This window comes from Talpa europaea (genome assembly GCF_964194135.1).
Source record: "Talpa europaea genome assembly, chromosome: 7".
NCBI classification, from domain to species: domain Eukaryota; kingdom Metazoa; phylum Chordata; class Mammalia; order Eulipotyphla; family Talpidae; genus Talpa; species Talpa europaea.
The window spans coordinates 93176598-93200458 of NC_140074.1; the positions used below are offsets into that span (position 1 = coordinate 93176598).

Genomic DNA, 23861 nt, shown 5'->3' on the forward strand with positions numbered 1-23861 from the left:
CATGTTAAGTGGATCTTTGAGAGATCTAACGTGGGGGTAGGCAGTTGGATATAGATGTCAGAGATTCAAAGATTTCTGGACTAGAGATATGAATCTGGGAGTTGTTTCTCCCCGAGAAGATGATAATTGAATTGGATGAGCTTATCAAGGGTGATCTTCAAGCGAGAGGAGAGAAGGCCCATCTTCTGGAAGAACTCTAGCTTTAATTAAGGGCCAGCCTGGAAGGGAGACAGGGCTGTAGGAGGAAAGCCAGGCACGGGCGCTGCTGTGAACATCAGAGGAAGAGAGGATAGCAGAAGAGATATGGCGAGCGCTGTCAAGACTTTTGAGAGGTCTAATAGGAGAGTTGGAAACACGGTTGCATTTGCAGTCTCCTCGTTGCGGGTGGCCTGGGTGTTTGTGTTTTGGGGAGTAGATTGTGGAGGGGTAGGAGGTGAGGCAGTGGAAAAGCTGAGCTGGGAAGGCCAGGAGAGAGGGTGCTGGGGGAAGATGCTGGGTGGAGGGAGAGCTTTCAAAGAGGGGAGCAAATTAAGCAAAACTGCCAGTAGAAGGAGAAGATGAAGTGGGGGTGAAAGGGAGAGGCTGTCTGAGAGAGAGGAGAAGTAGGCGACGGTTTGTGTTCCCAAAGAGGCACGGGGAGCGGGAGAGTGGGCTGCAAAACAAAGTGGGGGGACTGGCTCTAAACATGGAGGACAGAAGATGCAGCCCTAATCAGGGCGGCTTGAAGGTTGGGGAGCCAGGCTGAAGGAACTCTTGTCTAGTGGCTTCCATTCCCTCTGAGAAGTAGGAGGTGGGAGTACTAACTGTAAGCTGTAGGGGTGAGGAGGGAGGTGAGAAGGTAGGGGGCTAGAGTTAAGGAAGATGGGGAGTGTTTGAAATTGAGAGTCAGTCCAGGGAGTGGGATAGCGTTGAGAAGTCCCAAGAACCCATTCATTCATTCACTCATCCAAATATCACTGTCTTTGCGATGTACCAGGCACTGTGTTCTATGCTCTGGGGATATATCAGTGAACAAAAAAGAACAAAGCAAAAATTTCCTGCCCTTACAGAGCTTACCTTCTCGAGAGGGGGGAGCATACTCAATAAATGAAGGTGTCAAGTATGTGTAGGATGTGAGATGACACAATAAGCAAAGTCAACAAGTAAAGTGTCTGCATAAGATGCTCTGTGCTAGGGAGAAAGCAGAGCAGATGGTGTGGGGGCTGGGGTGGCGCATTTGTAATTTTAAGTAGGGTGGCCTCACTGAGAGGGGACAGGGACAGCTGAACGGAGACCTGAAGGCAATGAGGGAGCGAAGTAGGGCCAGCTGGGGAGACTGCTTGTCATGGATTTACTAAGTGTCCATCTTCCCTGTGGTGTGTGACTTTATCCAGAAGAGCTGGTTCTTTCTGTGGGAGTAGAGAGAAACAGAAGGTCATTTCATTGTAGGGGCACAGACCCTTGATCTTGGGCCTTCGCTTGTTTGTTGAAGTGGGTGTTGGTGTGAACCAAGATGGCGGCTATGCGGGGAAGGAAGAGACCAGAGATGAGTGCTAGTGATAGGTGCAGGGAGCTGGATGGGTCTGAATCTCAGCTGGAGAGGAGACCCCCTGGAAGCTCGGGCGTGGGAGGAAATGTTTTCCTCCCATGGAGACTAAGATATGCGTGGGATAATCTTTTGAGAACCCCTCGTCTCTGTAAATACCAGTTACTTTATTTTCCAGTGACAGAGTCTAGCCAGGAGCTGAGGGCCACCTCCCTTTTCTGCAGCCTGCACACTGCATGCAGCTTTGGGTTCTTCCCTTCCCTTTGTTCTGTGTCCTACCTGACTATCAAACATCAGCTCCCCCTTTATAATTCTGTGTCAATGAGGATCTGGAGAAGGTCCCTTCTGGGACTAAATAGAATCATCACCTTAGTGAGAAAGCTGGTTACCACTCTGTTGGCTACTCAGAGGTTTCATTTCCTTCGGTATTATTCCTGACTATGTTCTAGATGGTTTAGGTTCTGAAAAGGGAAGATGGTCATAATGAGAATCCCATAAATCTCTGGGCACAAACCAGGTGATATGGATGTCCTTAAACCATGAGGCCCTTAGTGGTCAGCTGGCTTGACTTCTCAGGGACTGAGGATGATGGAGGCCCCTGAGGGCACCCCTGTTTGTGATGGCCTCCTGACCAGATTGTTCTCTGCGTTGTGTCTCTTTCCCCCCGGAGGAGCCTGTTCAGGACACAGGCCAACCTTTAGCCTTGCCCTCAGGTGCTTGGAAATGTGTTGTCAGTAATGAGGGTAGTAACTTCAGTAACTGGTCCTCTGTGTTAGCTGCTGTTAACAGGTGGGCACCATTATTGTCCTTACTGCCAGATAAGGAAATGGAGGCACAAAGAGGTTAGCATACCTGGCAAAGTCACGTATTCTGTGCTAGTGTGGCGGATGGGATTTGAACTCAGCATCCAGCTCCAGGCTGTTTTAGGAGCCTTTTCTCCTTTGATAAGAAGGTACTTGAAATTATTCTTCCTTTATGGGCTGGCAGAGCAGCAGGGAGAAGTCAACTTGACTGGCCAGGTTGCAGTCAGAAGGAAGATTCCAGCAGGCTCTGGAACCCCCCTCTGGGTGCCTGGCTCTCCTGCCTCAGTGGCGATTGCTGATGAAACAATTGAGCAGACATGGATGAAACCCAGCCCTGACTTGGCCTGATGAATCCCGCTGCAGCTTGTTTGCATTTGTTAAGTTAATTTGTTTTCCAGACAGAACCATAGACCAGTGTCCCTGCTTCCTTCCCAGTGGGCCCCACCCCTGGGGGTCCTCTGGTCCCCCCTGCTCCACCTCAGAGCTCGAGGAGAAGGGGCTGGCTGTCCAGCACCAGAGCTGCGTGGCCTGAGGACAGCAGCACCTCCCCCTGCGGCCGCTGGGCTCCCTGCTTGCTGCTGGAGCAGGCGCATGAAATCCGAACTCTGGAGGGAAATTTACTGCACAATAAAGGAAGTATGGGCCGCTTTGGGAACAATTAAAGCCATATTACTGTGGAATTACAGAGGACGCCCGGGGAATTAGCCAAATCCAAAGCAGCTAGAAGCACCAGGGCCAAGAAATGTGGGGTGTTCACATGCAGCCCCCCCTACTTGTACCAGGAACCTGTCTGGTTCTCAAACCCCGTAATTTTAGGGCAAGAAAAAACATTTCCAAAGACTTCACCTGAGGGGAACTATTGTCATAAAAAACCACCCGCGCTCAGTCCACTCGTGCCCAAATTGTTCTATTCTGGTTACAAAGCCAACCCAGGAACTGGTGGAGGTTGGGGTGTCGGGGTGAAGGACCATCCACCCCACCATTTGTGTCTGGGAAAGGAGGAACCTGCTGGGATTCTGAGATGAAGCAGAGCAGGTTCCAGTTCCAGCCTCCCCCCTACCCCCCTGAGTCTGTGAGCTCAGCCCGGGGGCCTTGCTGTTCTCACCTGTAAAGTGGACCACTTCCTCGCCCACTGTCTGAGAAATTTGGGGAGACAAAATCAGGCGTCTCGTGCCTCCATTCTTTGTACGGTATGGCTTCCTTCAGTGAGGTGAAAGGACAGTTGCACAGGTAGGGGGTTTAGAAGAGCAAATGTGTTTGTCCTGGCCTTCCGTCCACACTGCCTGTGCAGAGGAAGACAGACAAAAAAATTGAAGATACTAGTTGGGCAGCTTGAGCAGTCCAGGGTTGGGATATTCTTCTGGAGGCCTCTGCACCCTTTCACACATGCCCCTCACTTATCTCCATACCTTGAGGGCTGTGGTGTGTGTGCTGTGAATGGGGAAACTGAGGCAGTGAGGGAGAAGTAGCTTAGTAAGGGGCTCGGTGTGACATTGGTAACCCCTGCCTCAGGCGAGGAGGTGAAGAGTGAACAACTGTGGGTGTCAGGTGCATGTGCCTTACAGAGGTACAGACACTACCCCAGACCCCCAGGCGGGTGACCTGTCACGTGTGGGGACTTAAGTGAGTCCATGTGGCCAGGTGAAAGGTGCTCCCATCTGAACGCTGACCTTCTGCCTGCCTCCTGCCCCTCCTCCCCAATGCTGCCCTCTTCACCTTCAGGCCATTTGTTTTCCCTGCTTCCCTTTCTCTCCAGAAGTACCTCACACCCTTGGGGCACATCAGAGTTCTAGCACAGATGTCCCTGCCCTCTGGGGGTGAGCCACCAAGTTGGGGACAGTTCTTCATGTTAATACCTTGGGGCTCCAGCAGCAAAAGGGAATTCAGCCACTGCCCGGAACCTGCTGGCTACCAGGGCTGCATGGCTTTTTAAGACATAACTGGGCCTCTAGAAGAGCACTGCAGTGGGGTCTCTCTGACTGTTGGTGAGCTGGGTGCTCAGTCATACTCTTGGCGCTCAAAACAATTTGGAGAAGGACGAAGGGGCTTCCTCTCCACAGGACTCTCCCCTTTCCTTTAAGGGTCAGTCTCTTGTTTGACTCTTGCCAGCATGTTCCAGCATGACAGAGCCAGCAAGCCGCTGGGGCGACTTGTTGGCCCTAAATCTAGGGAGATAGTCCAAAAGCTCAGCAATGGATACTGCCCGGCCCTGGCCTGTCTTGGAAGTGCCGGCTGCATACAGCTGTATGTGTGCGTTGGCACAGAACATCTTCAGTCTGCCCCAAAGCCTTTGAAACCCAACCCAAAAGAGTGACCAGTTTTTTAGCAAAGCCACTGCTGTCCCATTGTCACTAAACTGATCCCGCCCCCCTTTCACGAGATGCTTGGCTGTATGGCCATCATTGTCCATGAGGAAGCCCCAGGTCCCTAACTGTGGCTGATAACTTAGGACATCATTCCAGAAAGACCATTTGGACTCATTTTTTACCGATAAACCCCCCATTCGTGCCCACCCCCCACCCAGCCCACTGGTGGCCACAGTAAGTTAGTTCTGTTTTCTTCTGAAGTGCACAGTCCCAATCCCAAGGATTCAGGGTCATTTATAGACATGAAGTTTTCTGGGGACATCCCTTCCACTAATGCACATATGGGAATGTTAACAGGCTAGTCCTCACCTCAGACGGAGGATTTTCCCATCCAAAGACATAGCAGTGTCTACTCCGAGGTTCTCTGAGATAGAAGGGACTTAGTCTAGTTCACCCTCCTCAGGGCGGAGTCCCGTGTCCCCCGTACTTGAAGGCCTCCAGGAATGGTGAGATGACGCTCTCACTTGGTTGAGGGGAGCTCCTAGGATATTCTTGGCCAGCTGGAATGTGCTGTCCCCTGTCACTCCCTTAGTCCCATGGCAGGCCACCTACTTACTTCAGCCCACCTATTTTTAATGAATTCTTTCTGTAATCCTCAAAACACTTTACTAATAGCCAAATTTTACCTACTGGCTTGATTAAAATAACTGAATTCAGATATGGTGTTCTGGGTTTGATCACTTCTCTCACAAAGCATATTCTGAGGAAAATGGCCTTTTTGGGGACCATTATGATCATAATTATCTTCCTCCTCCTGTTCCTCCCTAAACGGTGTAATGATTCCGTTGTGGAGGGGTGGGAGTCTTTGCAGTGTGAACTGGGTTGTACTAGGGAATAGCAAGACCCCTTGAGAGCACTGCAGGCGGTGTCCTGTGGAAGAACACTTCTGGATCACTGGACAGACAGGTTCTTTTCCTTCCAAATCTCCACATGGTCTCAGCTGTGGGATTTCTGTGCTCATTTAGCAGATGGAGAAAGGGATATGGTGATGGAGGGACAAGCTGACACTGACTAAATCGGAACTGGTGAATCAGCTAACCCTTGGAGAGTTCAGAAAAGTCTGGATAGGCCTCTTCCCTTCTGGTCTAGTTGAGTTGAGGGACCCTCTTAACCTGCTTTGGAACATGTGGGTGCTGGTAAAATTAGAGTTGCCTTTGATTCACACACACACACACACACACACACACACACACACAACTAACTGTAAGGTCATACACTTTCAGCAAAGCCCGAGTTTGCTTAGGGTCTGGGTTGGAGATAGGATGGCCTTGCAGTTATTGGAGTGTGCTTCTACTCAGAAGTATTTGTTGAAATTCCAATTGAACTAAGCACCCTGTATTTTTATTTGCTAAGTCTGGCAACCCTAGTCAGAGAGTGAATGAGGAAAATGAGAAAGCTCATTGGCGCTGAGCTGACCTAGAGCACAACAAACCCACAGCAAACCCCCAGTTCAACCTGTCCCCATCCAGAAGCAGGAGTTTGGATCTCTTGGGTTCCTGGCCCCATAGGCGGTGTTGAACCCCTGGAGCAGTGTGGACTGCAGGTTAGGCTGGTCTCTGGAGCTTACAATGCAAGTTCAAGTTAATTAAAGAATTGGATTAAGTAACTGGTCAGACGGGGGACACTGCCCATGGGGACAGTGTTGAAGGGACAGGGAAAGGTGTCCCGGGAATTGCACGTTTTCCTGCTGATGTCAGGAGAACAGAATCGACCTCAAGTCATTAAACCTCCTTGCCGCCAGCCTCTCCCATTGCTGCTGGAGCCGGCCTTGCATCTCTGGCCGGGCATGTGCCAGACTCTGCGATGGGACCCATTACAGATGGGAAATGACTCCAGGGAGCCAGGGGCCAGGCTTGGCTGGCACAGCTGGCAAATCAGCCCTCATATGTTGGTTTAATAAAGCACAGGGAGTGTGTGCTCCACCTCTGGGGAACAGGAATTGGAAGGAAGCTCCTTTGCTGCTAGACAGGCATTTAGGGAGGGTGGACAAGCTACAAGGCAGAGAAGATTTCATGACAACCAAGGCGGGGCATGGGGGTGGTGGTGCTTAGACTGCCTCTTCTACATTGAAAGTTTTCAGCCTTCAGGAATGAATTTCAGTAACCACTGGGGTTTATCAAGCAAGCATCATTCTGCCCATGGCCATGCCACCCTCGCCGGAGGTCTGGAAAGATCCCTGTATTAGGAGTGCCCCTTAACTAGTTCCAGGTCCCTGGCAAGGGCACATTGACTCTGGGGGCCTCATTTCTGTCATCTCTTCTATGACTACAGGGTAAATTTGGAAGTCCTCACCAGCCCCAAGATCCTGTTTTTACACTTGGTGGATAACATCCTCTTTCCCTATTTGGCTGATCTTGGGTGTGGGTGGGGTGGGGCTGGTGTTCATACAGGGTCCTGTTATAAAGGAAGAAGCGAGACCCCTAGTCTCAACTTCTAATTTGAAACCACCGCTCTTGGGGGCAAGAGGGTTTGCATCTTGTTGTCTGTGGGCAGCTGTGGAAGGTTCAGTGACAAGGTGAGAGGAGTATTTGCAGAGAGATTTGCAGTTGGGAATACCAGACAGTGGGCCAGGGCTGAAATCCCAAGGGAGGTGACAGGGCAGGGCCCACCCTCCACTAGCTGCCTGGGGTGGGGCTCTGGAATGGGCTGCAGAGGGAGGATCTGAGGAACACTGTAGACAAAGAATTGATGACGGCTCTGGGCTTACCAAAGCCTCCTCGGCATTTCCTCCACAGAGAGGGGCCTACCCACCCGGCAGAGGGGGATGTTCGTGCAGCAGGAGCCCTGAGTTATTCCTTAGCAGTGAAAGGCCTGGGAGATGTTAGGAAGGAGGGGATCATTTTAAAGCCTTAGGGGGAGGCACAGCAGCCAAAAAAGGGCAGGGGAAAGAAAAGGCTAAGATGTTTACAGAGAAAAGAAGTCAGTGGAAAAAATGACGGTAAGGTCAAGACGATTTGGGGGATGGCCTTGTACAGTCAGCTGGGGAGGGGCCGGTCACCCCGCACAGTGGGAGAAAAAGCCACCAGGCTGAGGTGGGGAGTGCTGGCTTTGGGGCTGGGGTAACCTTGATCCTGCCTGAGACCCGGATTTCAGCCCCACAAAATGCTGTCTCCAATCCCTTCACCCTGGGTTTCTTCTCCGGGACCATATTAAGGCCCGGCTGTCTCTGCTCGGCTGGAGGTCACGTTTCACATTTTTTTTTTTTTTTTTTACTTGGAAAAGACTGGACTCATCAGACCTCCCATTTAAACCCTCCAGAAGCCCAAGAGGGTCTGGCTAGGTGGGGCCTAGCTCCCCGTGCTCTTTTGTCTGACAACTTGACAAAGGGGCTGGGCCTTTCCCAAGTCCCACAGGTGTGAAGAGCTTGTTCACCGAGTGTTTGTTCAGCCCTATTAGTGGCCTGAAGGACTGTTGACAGAGGGCCCCTTTGTGTGCAGACTTGGCTAAAGCTCTCTAAGCCCTCTACAAACACAGGCCACTTATCTCCTGGGACTTTATCAGAAACCATCTAAAGCCAGTCTTTGGCCTGCTGGGAATACCAGCTTCCTTGACTGACACTGGGGACTGGGTTTTGAAAGCATTTCCCAGTTTTTTTTCCTTCATTTTTCCTACCACCTTGATCCACCTCTTGTCTTGTCAGTTCTGTTTCTGATAGCAGATAAAGCACAGGTTGGGGGATGGGGGTGGACAGAGATTGTGTTTTCAAGTTGGGGCTTTGAAAAAAAGGGCTGTGGCTCTGCAGGCCTTCTCCCCAAAGCAGGCACCATCAAAGAGGTCAGTGGGCTTCTCCTGGAGAGAACTTGGCTTCCAGACCTCCCAGTACCAGCCCCCCCCCACCCCATTCCCTGTTGCTAACTACCCTCTTGGAAATCCTCTCACCAGACCCCTTCCTCCAGCTCTCCACAGACCCCCAAGCTTCAGAATGCTGTCTTTGGTCCAATACCCTGGAGAGAACTTTGCCATACCATGCTCTCTCATTCTGGAAGACCTAGGCAGCTAACAGTCCTGTGGGCTATATCCCTTCTGAGGTTCTCCCCATACCGAAGGCCCCCATCAACTCCACCGGGAGCACATAGAAGCTGCTGGATGCTCCCTAGGGGTGGTGGTGTCATCATGTCACAATTCTGGTCTGCTTGCCAGTGGGGTGGGGGGGGGTCGCCTTACTGCCTTGTCCATGGCCCTGCCATCTGTACTCCCGCACCTGGACCACTCCCTCCTGAACTGACAAATACCATCCCATCACATGGGCTTCCCTGCCCACGTGAACCTGCCCCCTACCTTCCAGGCATCTTGGTGTCACAGAGCATTAGACTTTTGGGGCCTGGAAAGAACTCAGAGTCCCTCAGACCCCGTGTCCTCATCTTTCAGATGAGAACTTGGAGGCTTGGAGAGCCAAGTAGACTTCAGGGTGTGTGGGAGGCACTCCGGGGTAAGCCCCAGAACCAGCGCTAGCACCCAGGCCCCACCCTCTTCCTTCTAGTTTCGCTGCCCTGCGCCATTGCGTCACTGGCACACCATGTGATTTTATTTAAAAAAATTGAATTTGCATGTGAGTTCCTAGGTCATTGTCTTCAGGATATTTTCTTCTCTGCACTTCCTGGGCCAGTGATTCTCACATTGTGCCTGTGGGCCAGCAGCAATCAGGCTTACCTTAGCAAGTGCCAATCTCATGCTTTGCCTACAGCTTACTGAGAAACTTCTGGGGATGGGGCTCCTCTGCCTTGTGTTCTGACAAGCAAGCCAGGTGATTCTGTACTTACACGGTTGAGAACCCTCACGTATTGGGGACTTGGGAGAGGCTTAGTATCCACTTGAATCGAAAGGCAGAGCTTAAGAGAAGAAGTAGGCATAGTTTTGAGAGCCAGGTGCAGAGGTTTCAACCCTACAGCAGCTGTGCTTCCCCACTTAGACCCTGGCGTGTGTGTGTATGTGTGTGTGTGTGTGTGTGTGTGTGTGTGTGTTGGGGGGGTTCACTGGTATTCGCTGAATGAAGAACAGTCTATCATGTAGAGATAGGTCTTGCGGAGCATGTCACTGGTGGCCCCATCTCATGTCCTGAGGTGCTGCACCTTCCCTCAAATGTTCTTTTAGACCCCCGAGGGTCCCTTGGAACATACTCACATCACCCAGGCTCTGTCACGCCCAACGTGGACTGTTGACTCTCTTCTTTCATACATGCGAGCTGACCAGGTCTCCTGGTTATGTCTACATAATACTTTTAAACAGTTTTTTTTTTAAAGTTAAAAATAATACAAGCCATCCCCAAATGATTGTAAACCTTAGAACCATGACTGGAGCCAAACTGTTCCTGTGTGATGTTTCTAGTCTCATGGTGATTGTCCAGTCTCTTTGGCTGACCCATATCTGGCCAGGTGATATCTCTCATGACATGTTTTTTTTTTTTTTAAATTTATTGACACTATTCTTTCTACCATGTTCTCTTTTTTTTTCCCCCAAAGATTTATTTATTTATTTACACAAGCACTGGGTAAAGTCAGAAGCGCAGGAGGGTGAGAGAATTCACCAGAGCCAGAGCGGGGAGCAGAGCAGGCAGAAGGACCGAAGTACACTGCTGAGGGGAGCAGCGGGTGGCAGGAGAGGTCTGCGCGCCATGTGGGACCCTCCTCTGGTGGCCGGGGAGCAGCCGGGGAACGAACCGGCACTACAAAGGCTGTGGGCAGCTTCGCAACCCAGCGCTCAACCGCTGCGCCACCGGGGAGGCCCTCTCATGACATGTTTTCATTTAAACCTTGTGTTTTGGGGGAGTAAAGTGGACCTTAGAATAAGGCAGGAGGAGTAGCAGCATTAACCAGACTTTGATCATATCAGCTGATTCCAGACACTGTGAGGGCAGGGAGAACAGCTGTCCTGCTTGCTGTTATATCCCAGTGCCTTACTCTGTCCCTGGAACATAGTAGGTGCTCAGTAAATACCTGTTGAGTGAATAAATAAACCCATGAGCTACCACATTTGCCATTAATATGTGAGGCCCACAGTATGGGCTTTGATTGTTTTGTAAATTTTTTGACATGTATGACCATTTCTGTTATGCCCAGACACAGAAGGGTGTGGGCACCAAAAGTGCTTGGACCAGACTTGCCTCAATCCTTCCCAAAAGGAGCCCTTGGGAGCCCAGCTCAGAGTGTTTCCAAGTGTTGAGGAGCATTACCCGCCCAGCCTGGTCATTTTAGAAGCTGAAACTGAGCTCAGAAAAGGTAGCACTGGGGGCAGAATACTTAAAATTTATAAAAGGGACTAAATACTACACCAAATAGAACAGCAAAGAAATAAAAGAGAATGCAAACTACCTCAACTCTTAAAAATAACTCCCAAATATTTTTTTTTTTTAATATTCAGAACCTATTGTTTAAGGAAAAATCTCTTTTGAAACCTTAGACCTTTGCTGGCTGCTCCATTGTAGACCTCCCGCCATAAACTCCCCTCATTATCTTCCTGGGGCCTCTCTCAGAATGACTTGTATTCCAGCTGGTTTCCTTTTACTGTGCAAAGATGCTGGTCTGCTGACCATCACCACCAGCTGCATCCTCTAGGAGCTTGTTCAAAATATAGACTCTGGGGTCTCCTCCTAGACCCTCTGAATCAGACCCTGCATTTGAATGTGATGCCCAGGTAATAAATACTCATTTTGCTGTTGGGTCAGCATGGGACAGAATATTGTGTCTGTTCTGACTCTCTTCTGAGGCTACAGCCTGTCCATCTTATCTCTGTGGTCTCCTTCATGGTGAGTCCCTGCTGCCTTTGGCACAGTTCAGAACTCCAGAACTGTTGTGTGATTACTAGACCCCTCTGAGCCAGAAGCACCCTGAGGGCAGGGGACCCTGTTGTGTATCCCTTGCAGTCACACCAGCGCCTGGTTCTTTCATATGTTTCAGTGGGCATTTGCTGAGGGCTCTAACATCTGTCACACCCTGGGGAGCATTCGAAGCTGCACTTTGCTCTTAAAGAACAGCTTCTCAGCAGCAAAGGGAACAAAAAATCCACATAACCTGGGGGTTGAAGCGTCAGTCTTTCTAATCCACTATTGACAGTTTAGGCTGAAAAATTGTTTTGGAGGGCTGTTCTGTGCACCATGGGACATTTGGCAGTACCCTGGAATCCATCCCCTGACTGCCCATAGCACCTCCTTTCCCAGTTCCACAACCAAAATATCTGTAGGCATTGCCACATGTCTGCTGGGGGCCAAAAGTGGTCCTGGTCAGAAGCCACTGCTGTAACTCCTACCTGCCTTTGAGGGATGGACACATGCAGTTTGAGAGCCTGCTTCTCTGGGTGCACAGCAGGCCGGGGCGGGGACCACTTTCTTGCCTCCAGATCTCCCAGCTTGTGGAGGGTACCTATATGGGCCAGTTATTTTGACCATTTTATTTTTTTAGTTCATTTTTATATCCAAAAGGGCAGGTTTATTATGTAAGAAAAAGGAAAGGAAAGGACATTTGCACAGACACAAGTGAGCAGAAAGAGCTGCCCCTGAAAAGGGGCAGGTTTGTGAAAAGAAACACCTGCATAGTCACAGGTGGGCATTTTCGCTATTTTGAGCATTTTATTTGGAACATTTTAGCTCCCCAGGAGGGCCTCATAGGCTGGAGCTTGGAGCTGTCTTTACAGAGGAGGACCCTTAGAGCATTTGCCTCTGAGAGGAACCAAAGATACATAAGTCCAAAGTTCTCTGTTATGTTGCAGAGATAACATGGGGGCAACCTTAATAACACTGGAGGGGAGGGGAGAATGTTGGAAAGATCCTAAGAGTCGGGGGTGGGGGGGTGGGGAGAGGATTTTCCCTAGTTTAGCACAGGGCCTCCTCAGAGACCTATTGCCTAAGGACTTCCTTGGGACTTCCTGTTCCATAGAGCGAGCCCCTGAGCCACATGAAATTTGGGGGACCCAGAGTTGGAGTCCCTGAGGGTCAGGGCCAGGATATGGCTTTACGTTTTGTGGAGTTTTTCTGGGCCTAGGATAGTCCTGGTGGGATTGGGTAAGGTTAGTTTATCAAGGGTTTTTAGGAGAGGCTCCCCTCCACTCCCTCCCCACCTTGACTTGTGTGCTAAACTCATAAAACCAATGGATGCAAATCCAGTCCCTGTTGTGTACAAGGCCCTCTTTGGGGCCCAGGAGGAGTCCAGGACATCTTAGATGTGAATTTGTCTCCTTGAAGAGCAGACAGAAGCTCAATAAATGAGTTAAAGCAGCAAGGTAAGTTTCACGTAGTTCAAAACAACATTAAAAGAAATGTCTCAAATGCCTTGTCAGGGTGTGGTTCAGACAAACCATACTATTCTCCATGTGTCCTGCCTCTCTCCCTACCCAGCCACCCACCTACCCACCATCCATCCATCCACCTGTGCATGCATCCATTCACACCCTCTTGCTCCCTTTCACCCTCCCCGCCTTTCTCTCTCTCTCTCTGTCTCTCTCCACCTCACCCCGACCCCCATTTTGCTCTCATTTTGTACAACAAAAACATATGGTCTTCTCTGGGCTCCTGTGAAGATACTAGGTCACTGTCCCATCCCAAAGGACCAACACGGCTGAGGGAACATTTGTCCCACTTGATCACAGAGTCTGCTGTCAACGTGCATGTTTGTCCCCTCCTCTGTCAGATGGGAGCCCTGGACAGTTGAGAGTGCATTGTCCATTGTGTCTCCCTCACGGCCAGTGACACAGGATCCGGCCTGTGGCTGGAGCACTGTGTGTGTTGAGTTGAAGTGGATTGGGGTGGCAAGGGGTTGGGCAGCCCAGGTTGGTGGGAGAAGTTCAGGAAGAGTGAAGGCATGGTGGTGACAGGCCTATGTTCAGATAGGACTCAGATGACCTATTGATGGCAGAGGAAAATGGAACCCCATCTGTTGGGCTCCTTTCCTGGACTGGGATGATGGGCAGGGGGTTTCTCCTCCTCCTGCCTCCTGTCCCATGTTTTACCCCTGGGTCTGAAATGCAGCCACATGTGATGTGTCCCCTGGTGAGCACCACATGACATCTGAGGAGGTCACAGAGCTCGGAGACCAGCTCTCTCTGGATGGCTGGGGACCCCTGGAGAGGACTCCGCCTCCCAGGGCTCCCTGCCCAGCCTGTGCAGGTTCCTCAGAAGCTTTGCTGCCCCCTGCACTCCCCCCTTCGCTCCTGGGCTGACCTCTCTGTTCTCACAAAGCTGCCCTTTCCTTCCCGCCTTGAAATCTGATAATGAAACTAATACCCAATATTTTTGCCTCCAAGAGAAGCAGGAGATAAACAGGAAGGCGTGAGGGATTAAGGTGTCTCTCTGAGGAAGGGCCTGGGCACAGGCTAGGAGTTGGGTGACATCCCTGTGTGGAGCCAAGTGATCCAGATGTGAACTGCTTGGCCTGATGCATTTTTCCATTTGTGCAGAGAAAATAAAACAAAGAGAAAAGAAAACAAGCCGTAAAATACTTTGCAGAAGCCTGAGCATGGGCATTTGCCACTTGATGTCCCCTGACAGCTACAAGAGGAGGGGGAGAGAGGGGAACCCTGCCTTTTGATGTTAGACCTCTGAGCTTTCTTTTGTGTGGCCAGTTGTTTGGGAAGAACCTTTTGTTGGTGTAAGGTGCATATGGAAGAGATACCAGCCCCAGTGCCCCTTTGGGGTGGAGGGGGTAGGGTGGGCGCTGAGCTCCCCAGGAGGGCCTCACAGGCTGGAGCTTGGAGCTGTCTTTACAGAGGAGGACCCTTAGAGCATTTGCCTCTGAGAGGAACCAAAAGATGCTGCTCCCAGACCTTCCCTGGTACAGGAGAGGCCAGAAGAAGTGAGATCCAGGTGATCTTTCTACATCCTGTCCCAGGGCAGGTATGCTAGGCCCTGTGCATTGTGGGCTAGTAGGAAAGATCTAGATCCCAGACTGCAATGGAGGCCCAGCTGTTCCTTACAGTGATGTGGGGGCCTTTCCTTTGGAGTCACAGGCCAGGAGCCAGAAGACCTGGTTCCAGTTCTGGACGCCACATTTGATAGTTTGGTGGTCTGAGATGATTGGTCACTGAAGCCCTGTGAACAGCCCCACCACCCCTGTGTGAGTGAGGGATTCCAAAGGGACAGTGAAGGTGTGTCTGCAGGATGAGCCACTGTGCTGATGGGCAGGGCTCAGCTGAACTCTCCCTCTAAGGCTAGAGGTGCTGATGGACACTTTCTAAAGCTCTTGGAAGTTATTCTCTGGCCTCATTTGACTTATAGGAGCTTCTGGACTGGAGGTTTGAACTGAATCTTTTCTCTTGAGTTCCTCACATTGCCTCTCTAAAGCTCTCAACTCTAGTTGTGAAAGGAGTGACTAATAGATGTGTGACTTTGAGGGTGACTCTAGGAAGAATATTTATTTTAATTTTTAAAAAATTTATTTTATTTATACATACAAGAACTGGGGTGTAAGCCAGAGGTATGGGAGGGTTTCACCAGAGAGAGTGGGAAGCAGAACAGGCAGATTACTGAAATACACTGCTGAGGGGAGCAGTGGGTGAGACAGAAGTTTGCTTCACCATGTGGGTTGCTCCCTGGCCAGCCAGAACTCAAAATTGTGCTGCATTGGCTGGCGATAGGTTGATAGCGCTGTTGTCTTTAACCTTTGCACCACCAGGGAAGCCCTAGGAAGAATATTTAAATAAGCTTATATATGACATCAGAGAGAGAAATAAAAAAGGATTTTTTTTTTTTGAAATCACAGAAAGCAATATGTTAATAAGAAACTGGTTACAAAAAAAAAGTATTTGTAGTTTGTATGGTGGTAAAAGGCAGTTTTTAATCCATTGTGTATGAGAGCTGTAGACATGGTTGAAAAGAACAAAACCCAGATCACTTATTTGAAAACCAGGCAAATAGCATGAACAGGCAATGCACAAAACCCAAATATAAATAGAAAAACAAACACATGGAGAAATTGACCAACCTCACTGGTAATCAAAGACGCAGAAATTAAAATCATGTGCATGTTTCCCAGAAGTTGGAAAAGATTTTTTTTGAAAAAACAATGCTGATACCAAAGGCATTGAGTTATTCTTTTCAAGGGTGTGGCGAAATAGGAGCTCTCATATCCTGCTGGGGAAACATACGCTGGGACAACCTTTCTCTGGGGCAGTGTGGATCCCGAGTTAAAACTGGTAGATCCAAAATTTTCCCTAGGAATTCTGTTTTGAAAAATTTACCATGCCACAGCCAACGTACAAAGCCTCTGTCAAAGGTGGTTACCATTTGTGCTTTTAACGGTAGTGAAAAACCGGCAGGAAACTAACTGCCCAACATGGGAGGCCCTCCTTTGTGCCTGCTGAGAATCCACGAGGCCCGTGGGGGTGTATCTGTGCAGTGGAAAACAAGACAACCTTTCAAGTCCTGGAGAACGTTACCTGACATTAAAAAGTGGTCACTGTTGTGGGGAAATAGGCCCCACGGAGCCAGATGTGCTGGTGTGCACCCCGGTGTGCTCTAACAACACCTTTCTCCCCCCCCCCCCCCCCCCCCCCCCCCCCCCCCGCCCGCAGCCTGTAACTGCAACCTGCACGCGCGGCGCTGCCGCTTCAACATGGAGCTCTACAAGCTGTCGGGGCGCAAGAGCGGGGGTGTCTGCCTCAACTGCCGCCACAACACCGCTGGCCGCCACTGCCACTACTGCAAGGAGGGCTACTACCGTGACTTGGGCAAGCCCATCACCCACCGGAAGGCCTGCAAAGGTAGGCAGTGGGGGTGGGACGCTGGGAACATGGTCCTCCCCCTCCTCTGCCCTGCTCCTTTCCTTTTGCTTTTTTTTTTAGTCCCCATACAAATGAGCATAGACTGAGATAATATCTCTCTCTCTCTCTCTCTCTCTCTCTCTCTCTCTCTCTCTCTCTCTCTCTCTCTCTCTTACGCACACACACACACACACACACACACGCACACACACAGATGCATGCACAATTGCACGGCCTCCCTGGTATTTGGAGGTGTAAGCTGAAACAAAGGGGCAATGGAAAAAGGACTACAAGGAGAAGAAAGGAGAAGGTGTGATCCCTGTGAGGGCGCAGGGCCTGAGCCGGGGGCCCCCACCCCCTTGCAGCGGCTCTCCTCCGCACAGGTGTGCCGCATACCACAGGGCGGGGGTCATGTTCACCAGGCTTACCGTCTGCACAAAGGACTCTCTTTCACCAAAACTGCAGACACATTTCTTTGGATGTGTGCGCCCCCTCCCCACACCCACCCCCACTCCCGTCCCCCAACACTCACACAGATGCGCACAGTCCAGGTAAGGTTGGCAGCTTCAGGGGCTCAGAAGGAACATTTAATCCACCTGCAAATAGCTTTACTTCTCAGGACAAAAAAATTAAAAGGGAGACAGGAGACTCTATTTTCGTTCACTGAAGCAAGCACTAATGTTTTAACTTTCTGCTGTTTGTTTTTTCCCAATAACAAAAATGAAGCAATGGTCAAATGACTCAGGGAATCTGATGAAATGCCAGGGAATTTAGTGACATTGAAAGGGGGAAGTAGGGCCCCCCACCACATTTGCTTTTGGGAATCCCAGGAACCAGGTTTTCCCGGGTCTGAAATTTGGGACTCAGAGCCTGGCTGTAAGCATGGCTTCCTAAGAAGCTCTCTGCGAGGGCTCTTGGTCCACAGTCCAGCATAGATGGGGTCCTGACAGACACCTTCCACAGAAGACACTGAGGCCAGGGCAAACTTAAGCCCAGATGATAGATGATGAGCTGCACTAGAGAAACACTGCCGTGGCCATGCTTAGCCTTTGGATGAGGCCAAAATATCATCTTCTTAACAGGAAATCCACCAGATGTTGGGCACTTGTGTACAGGGCTGATTACATAATTTGTGGGCCCCAGTGCAAAATGGAAATACGGGGCTCCTAGTTCAGGAATGGCTAGGAATTCCAAAACAGCAATAGTAGAGCTTCAGCCAAGCGCATGCCCTTGGGAGCTCCAGACCCTTGAAGCTGGCCCTGTTCATGCAGAAACTTTTCTCTAAAAATATAGGTTCCCAATGTGTCTCCTCCAGGAGAAATCCCTTCAATTCCAAATCAACAGGAATGCATAGGGTAGCTCCCAAGGCACAGGCAAGCTTTTCTTCCAGATCTGTGGACTTAAGGCTGCCTCTGGTGGTTGCCAAGAGAAATTTAAGCATAAAGATAGCAGAGCTGTTTCCCCATCAAAAAACAATGCATCCTGGTGGGAATCCCCCAGGAGATTTTGATCAGGGAATGAGAAGGTGGCGGAGGCACATCTGTAGTGGCAGGAAGGTGTGAGCAGGGCATGGCCAGGGAGAGAGAGCTTTAGGTTTTCAGAGAAAGCAATTGGAAGTCTGCCAGCTCCTTCACCTGTGCCCAAGTATTTACAGAAGAAATTGAAGCCAGGGTCTTGTAAACAACTGGTTGTACATCGATTTCTTGGGAATTTGGCCAAGAAATTTTAACCAGCATAGGCCACTTAGGTGGGCAGCCCTGTGCCCACGGGTGAGAAGTTCTGGGTTTGGTGTCAAGGGGCACCAGTTATTTTCTGTTGTCCTGGAGAGACCAGCAGGAGCAGTACCCTTGTCGTCTTGCTATTTGCCTCTCACCCGCTTCTCTGTTGTCATGGGGAGGGACTAGTGGCCTCTTGGAATCCTGTAGATCATCCCGAGGGTCCTTGCCACTCTGCTTAAGGTGAAGACACCTGGCTTCCTTTGTTGGTTCTAGTAGGGACAGATGCAGTACATGAGTTTTTGCTCCTGTCTTGTTATGTCAAATGCTGTGGCCAGCGTAGGTGGCTGTGTGTTCTATCTTAGCCTGGATAGCTGCTGCCCTCAGCCTTGCTGGGTGCTCTGAGAGAAGAATCCTCAGAAGAGGAGAAATGTAAGATTGGGCTAAGTACTCAGGATAAACGCTTATCCTTCTGAGATGTGGCAGGATAGGATGGGAATCTCAGTGTCTCCTGATTGGTGAGGAAAGACAATGCTTCAAGGATTCTGCAACCTGACTGGAGGGAAAAACATTGCCTGGAGGGTCCTGCTTCATTATTGATGAGAAAAGACACTGCCTGAAGGATCTGCTCTCTGATTGGTGAGCTTAGTGGAGGTAGGAACTACAAATCTGCAGTAACTTCCATAAGACATTTCCTACCCATTGGTGGGGGTGGGAGGGAAGATTTAGAAGTTCAGATTGTACCCTGGAGGTCTTCAGACAGGTCTCCCCATGGAGTCTGCTATACTGTAGGGGGTTTAAGGGAATGTTCCTTTGATGGAAGTACTTTGGCTCCCCAGCGTGTTGATCTCTGATGGATTGCTCTGTGAGGCTTCCAAAAGTCTTGTAGCTATGGAACTCCCATCCCTCAGGCTCTGGCCTCTTGGGATTGACCTCAGGTAGCCCCATCATCAAAGGCTCTCAGGTAAAGGCTGTACTTCAGGTGCAATTCACAAGGGAACTGGGACAACCAGCAGTGGCTCGACTCCCACATTGGCAGTTGACCCAAGGGTGCTTAGAGATGGCTGTCAGTGCTCTCTTTACCTCCCTGACTTCCCAGGACCTGGGCAGGCCTGGGCAGGGGGGCTGGGGCCACCCATACACTGCTGATGATTGGCTGACTCTGAACCTTGTTCAATTTAGAGCAGGGGTGGACCCAGACAAGGGCAGCTTCAAGTGAGGGCATTGGATTCCAAACGTTGTTACGCAGTCCCCCATTTGGGAAGTTTCACGGCAACAAATTTGTTGGGTTCTTTCTCCCCTCCCCTAGTTTAGAACCAAACTGGGGCTGGCAGGACTGGTGTATACAAAGGACTGTAATAAACATGCCCAGGGAACAGGCGGCTGCACTCTCTGGCTATTCAGTGCAATTTCACAGCACTGGGAAGGCCTCATTATGGCATGGGCTGTTGTCCTATACAAAGTCAGATGAGATGAATTTCTCCCTTTTCTCCATAGAATGGTTTGTGAATGATACTCGTCCTGGAATCTGTCAAAAGATAGGAGGTTTTGTTTACCATTTGTCTTCTTTATGGACTTGGGGGCGCTTTCTTTTTAGAGCTGGCAAAGAAGACGTTGCCATTTAACCATTTCAGCCATGCCTCCATTTAAACAATAATAATTTATCATCTTCCCAAACCATCTGTGATGGATAAAGACATTCCAGAAGTCTCCGTGAACCGAATTGCGATGAGAATTAAGAAATTATCCACTGCATCCGGCATCCCTGCACAAAGGGCTTGCGTTCCATCTCGCTGAGCAGCCTGTTTCTTTTACTTGTTGCCCTGCCCCCTCGCATCTGCAGTCAGTGTGGCTGAATGAAGATCGCTAAGAAGGTGCCCCGTTCTGAGAAGATGCAGGCCGTGGCGGGCCAGAAGTATGACAGTCCTCACTGTCTTTGCCAGTGCAAACTTAACTGCTCTCAGCCACCCCCTTTTTTTTTTATATAAAGTAAAATTTTTATTGCAGGAACATTGGTTTATAACATTATACAGGTTTCAGGTGTACACCATTATAATTGCACATCTGTATACACTGCACTATGCTCACCACTGAAAGTCTAATTTCCATCCTTCACCAAACAATTGCCCCTTTTAACGTGTTTGTTCATCCCCTTCCTCCTTCCTTTCTGGTTACCATGATTTTGTCCTTCGAGTCTAAGAGTTTGTTTTTTTTTTTCCTACTCATTCCTTATGTTTCTTTGTCTTCCACATGAGTGAAATCATACAGTGTTTGTCTTTGTCTGACTTAGTTCACTAAGCATAATACCCTCTAGGCCCATTCATGTTGTTGCAAATGGCAGGATTACATCATTTTTTTATATAGCTAAGTAGTATTCCATTGTATGTATTTATCACATCATCTTTATTCTTCTGTCTGTCAGCAAGCACTTAGGTGGTTTCCAATTCTTCTGTATTGTGAATAATGCTGTGATGGACCTGGGGGTGCAGTATCTCTTTGAATCAGTGTTCTTGTATTCTTTGAATAAATACCCAACATTGGGATAAGTGGATCATATGGAATGTCTATCTTTACTTTTTTTTTTTTTAGATTTATTTTTTTTATTTATGCAAGAGCTGGGATACAGGCCAGAGGTGCAGGAAGGTGAGAGAATTCACCAGAGACAGAGGGGGGAACAGAACAGGCAGACCGACTGAAACACACTGCTGATGGGAGCAGTGGGCACGACAGTAGAGGTCTGCCTGGCCGGCCAGGGATCGAACCTGTGCTACAGAGGCTGCGGACAGCTCCACAGCACTCTTCAACCCGTTGTGCCACAGGGGAGGACCCTCTTTACTTTTTTGAGGGATCTTGATAGTATTTTCCATAGTGGCTGCACACTCTTGTTTCTTCCATCAGCATTGCCAAGGATTGGGAGGAAATGAGCCGCTTTGGCTCCCCATTGCTCCCTGTACTGTGTGTGGCTCTCCTTGTCTTTCTCATGCTTGATTCTCTACCTGCACTTCACGGCATCCTCAGTACATTTGTGTAACTGGTGCCAATATTCCCACCCTTGGCTGCATTTTGGAATCACCTGGAGTTTTAAAAGTCCAGATGCCTGGATCCTACCTCCAGAGTTTCTGGTTTAATTAATGAGGTGTCGGCACTGGGAATCTGATGTGTACCAAGACTGGGAACCAGGGCAGTAGAGAATAAGAAATGAGGACAGTAAGCTGCTTTTGGTGGTGCTGAGAATGGGCATGTCTTAAGATTAGGCCCCAGGATTTATTCTTTTAAGGCAAGAAACTTATTATCATTGAATTTAAATTTTTGACTCTTGATGAAACATGGTGGAGCAGGGTATGTTTAAAATTTTTAAAATTTTGAATCTTGATGGAGAATGCTGGGAGCTTAGTGAATGCAGGCTGGTGCTCCAGTGCTGGGATGAAGGCATGGGCTTGGGCAGTCTTCCTCACTCTCATGTGGTACCTGTGCAGCCTCTAAAGGTCTCAGGAGCACCCTTTCATTTTTGGGTCCCTTGGCACATTTCCATTTCCTGTCATTTGGGGGATTCAAGGAAAAGCTCTGGTCATCTTTGGCAGGAAAGTACTCACTGGCTGGAGCAACTCCCAGCTTAGAGCACAGACCACAGCCCAAGGAGTGGCCTCCATTAGGGTGAGGTTAAGGCCAGCACCACGGGGAGAGAGAAAGTAAGGGAGAGAAAATCCTCTGTGGGAGACCTCAACTCCAACTGTGGTCTCTGTTGGGGTATCCTGTCTCTCGGGGAATGTGGGGGTCAGAAGTCTTGAGTTTGGTATTTGGCTTCAGGTTCAAAACCTGCAGGGCAGCAGGCAACTCACGTGGTCCCCTAAACTCCAGTCTCCTCTGAAATTGTCTTCAAATTTATGGTCTCTGAGTCCCGTCCAGCTTTGACATTCCACATTCTGCATGCTCTTCTCAAATATTCACGATTTCATGGCTCCCTGATACAACTGGACAATGTCTTGTGTCAGTGACACAAGGAACTGGGGAAAACTGGCAAAGCCGGGAAATTAGGTGGAGGTGGTTTTGTCCTAAGGTCTTTGCACATGGAGACAGGCCTGAAACTGTGACTAGCCCTGCCTCGCAGTGAGGACCCTGCCCTGAAACAGGATTTTGGGGCCCAGCCCTTCGTCTCATTGCTCTAGGCAGATTTTCTCTGCCTCAGATGTCTTTCCTCTCCTCTCTTCTCCCCTCCCCTCCCCTTCTCTTACCTCTCCTCCTCTCTCTTCTCCTCTCCCTGTTGTCAGCCTGATGTGTTCCCCAAAGGATCCCCACATGTCTCTGGTCTTGAGCAGAAAAACCTTCCTATCCCCTGTTCATGAAGGGTATTTTACTTGGGAAATAGCTTTTGCCACAGGGAGAGCAGTGGGTGGACCCCAGGCAAAAAGCTGGGTGTGGGCAGATTTTAAAAGCTTGGAACTGGAAGTTTCTTAGACCAGTCTTCAAGATCCCCCTCTGGGCAAGGTACTTACTCTCTGGTGCCTCAGCTTTCTCATCTGCACATGGGGATACTGATAGTCCCTCCTCCCTCCTAGGGTTATGATGTAGATCAAATGAGGTGATGTGAAGGAGTCCCCTGGGATGAGCGGTTGTGATTCTTTGGATGAGGAGAGGAAAATAGAAAAACCAGCGTGCACACGAAGTGTTCCTGGGCTGTCTGACTGCCGTAGTTCTATTGGTGAACAGCAGTGCTTGGGGACAACCCAGGCTCTCTCATGCAACTGAAGGACCCAGCTCTCGTGTGGACTTCAAGGCCAGTTTCCATAAAACTGGGCAGGGCCCTGGGGATTCGCCCTGGTGCCATTGCACACTCATGATAAATGCCATTGCACACTCATGATTTACACGCTTCAAGAGTAAAGCTGACAAACAAGGCCAGTGGCAGAGATGAGTGCTCAGCAGCTGCTTGAGTTCCTGAGTGGAGGTAGGGATAGGCTGTGTGTGCCCAAGTGTGATTGTGAAAGTGTCACAGAGAAAGACCCAGTGGCACCAGAGGGGCTTTGACTGGCCTGGGAGTTGGATGCGAGGCTCTCAATGTCCCTCTCCGTTGTGCTGCACAGGACCCAGGTGCTCTAGTGCCTCCACACTCTGAGCCTGCCTGCTCAGCCTTTGTGTGCATATGGGCTCTTGTGCACGCACACACAAGTGTTTGCACACTCTGGGAGCCATCTGTAGGACCTGTGGCTTAGCTGCAGCTGTAAATCAGATGCAGGAAGACTATAGTTAACTAAATCACGGAGGGTCAATAACTCAGTTTGGGATTCCCCCGCTCCCTCCTCTTCCACTTCCTGCTGTCTGCACCTTGATCCGAAAGTGGCAAAGGAAAGGAGAGTTCGTGCAACTTGAAACATTTACTCTTTTGTGCCTCATTAGTGACTGCTGGGAGAAAGAAAAGTATAGCTGCAGAGGAGGTTGACACAGACAGTTGAGATGAATTTTGTGGATTATCTGTGGATTTAAAGGATCCTTATTCCCTTAGCAGGGAGAATTTGAGAGTGGGGAGGGTTCTGCAGTGTAGGGTGCAGAGGATCTAGGATGTGGGGGGGATTATTTCTCCTGTTTGCCCCTCTCTGTTCCCCAGAACCACAGGGTAATTGAAATGGGCCTTTCCCCACAGAAAGGGAAGCAGATTTGCCTGGAATTTGTTCATGGATTCAGCGTTGATACTTGTTGAACACTTGCTCCATTCAGGAACTGGGGTAACAGTGGGGACCAAGGAAGACATACTCCCTTGCAGCTTGCTTTC

General features: G+C 49.7%; 1 protein-coding gene across 1 annotated transcript in view; it reads left to right on the forward strand.

The window, feature by feature from the left end:
* Positions 1-23861, forward strand: part of NTN1 (netrin 1) — a gene marked incomplete at its 3' end in the record, with an annotated part of 166326 nt that overhangs the window by 86524 nt on the left and 55941 nt on the right. The window contains exon 2 of the mRNA XM_084238306.1: positions 16191-16379. Coding sequence (XP_084094432.1) covers positions 16191-16379 — 189 coding nt within the window. The remainder of the gene's footprint in view (positions 1-16190; positions 16380-23861) is intronic.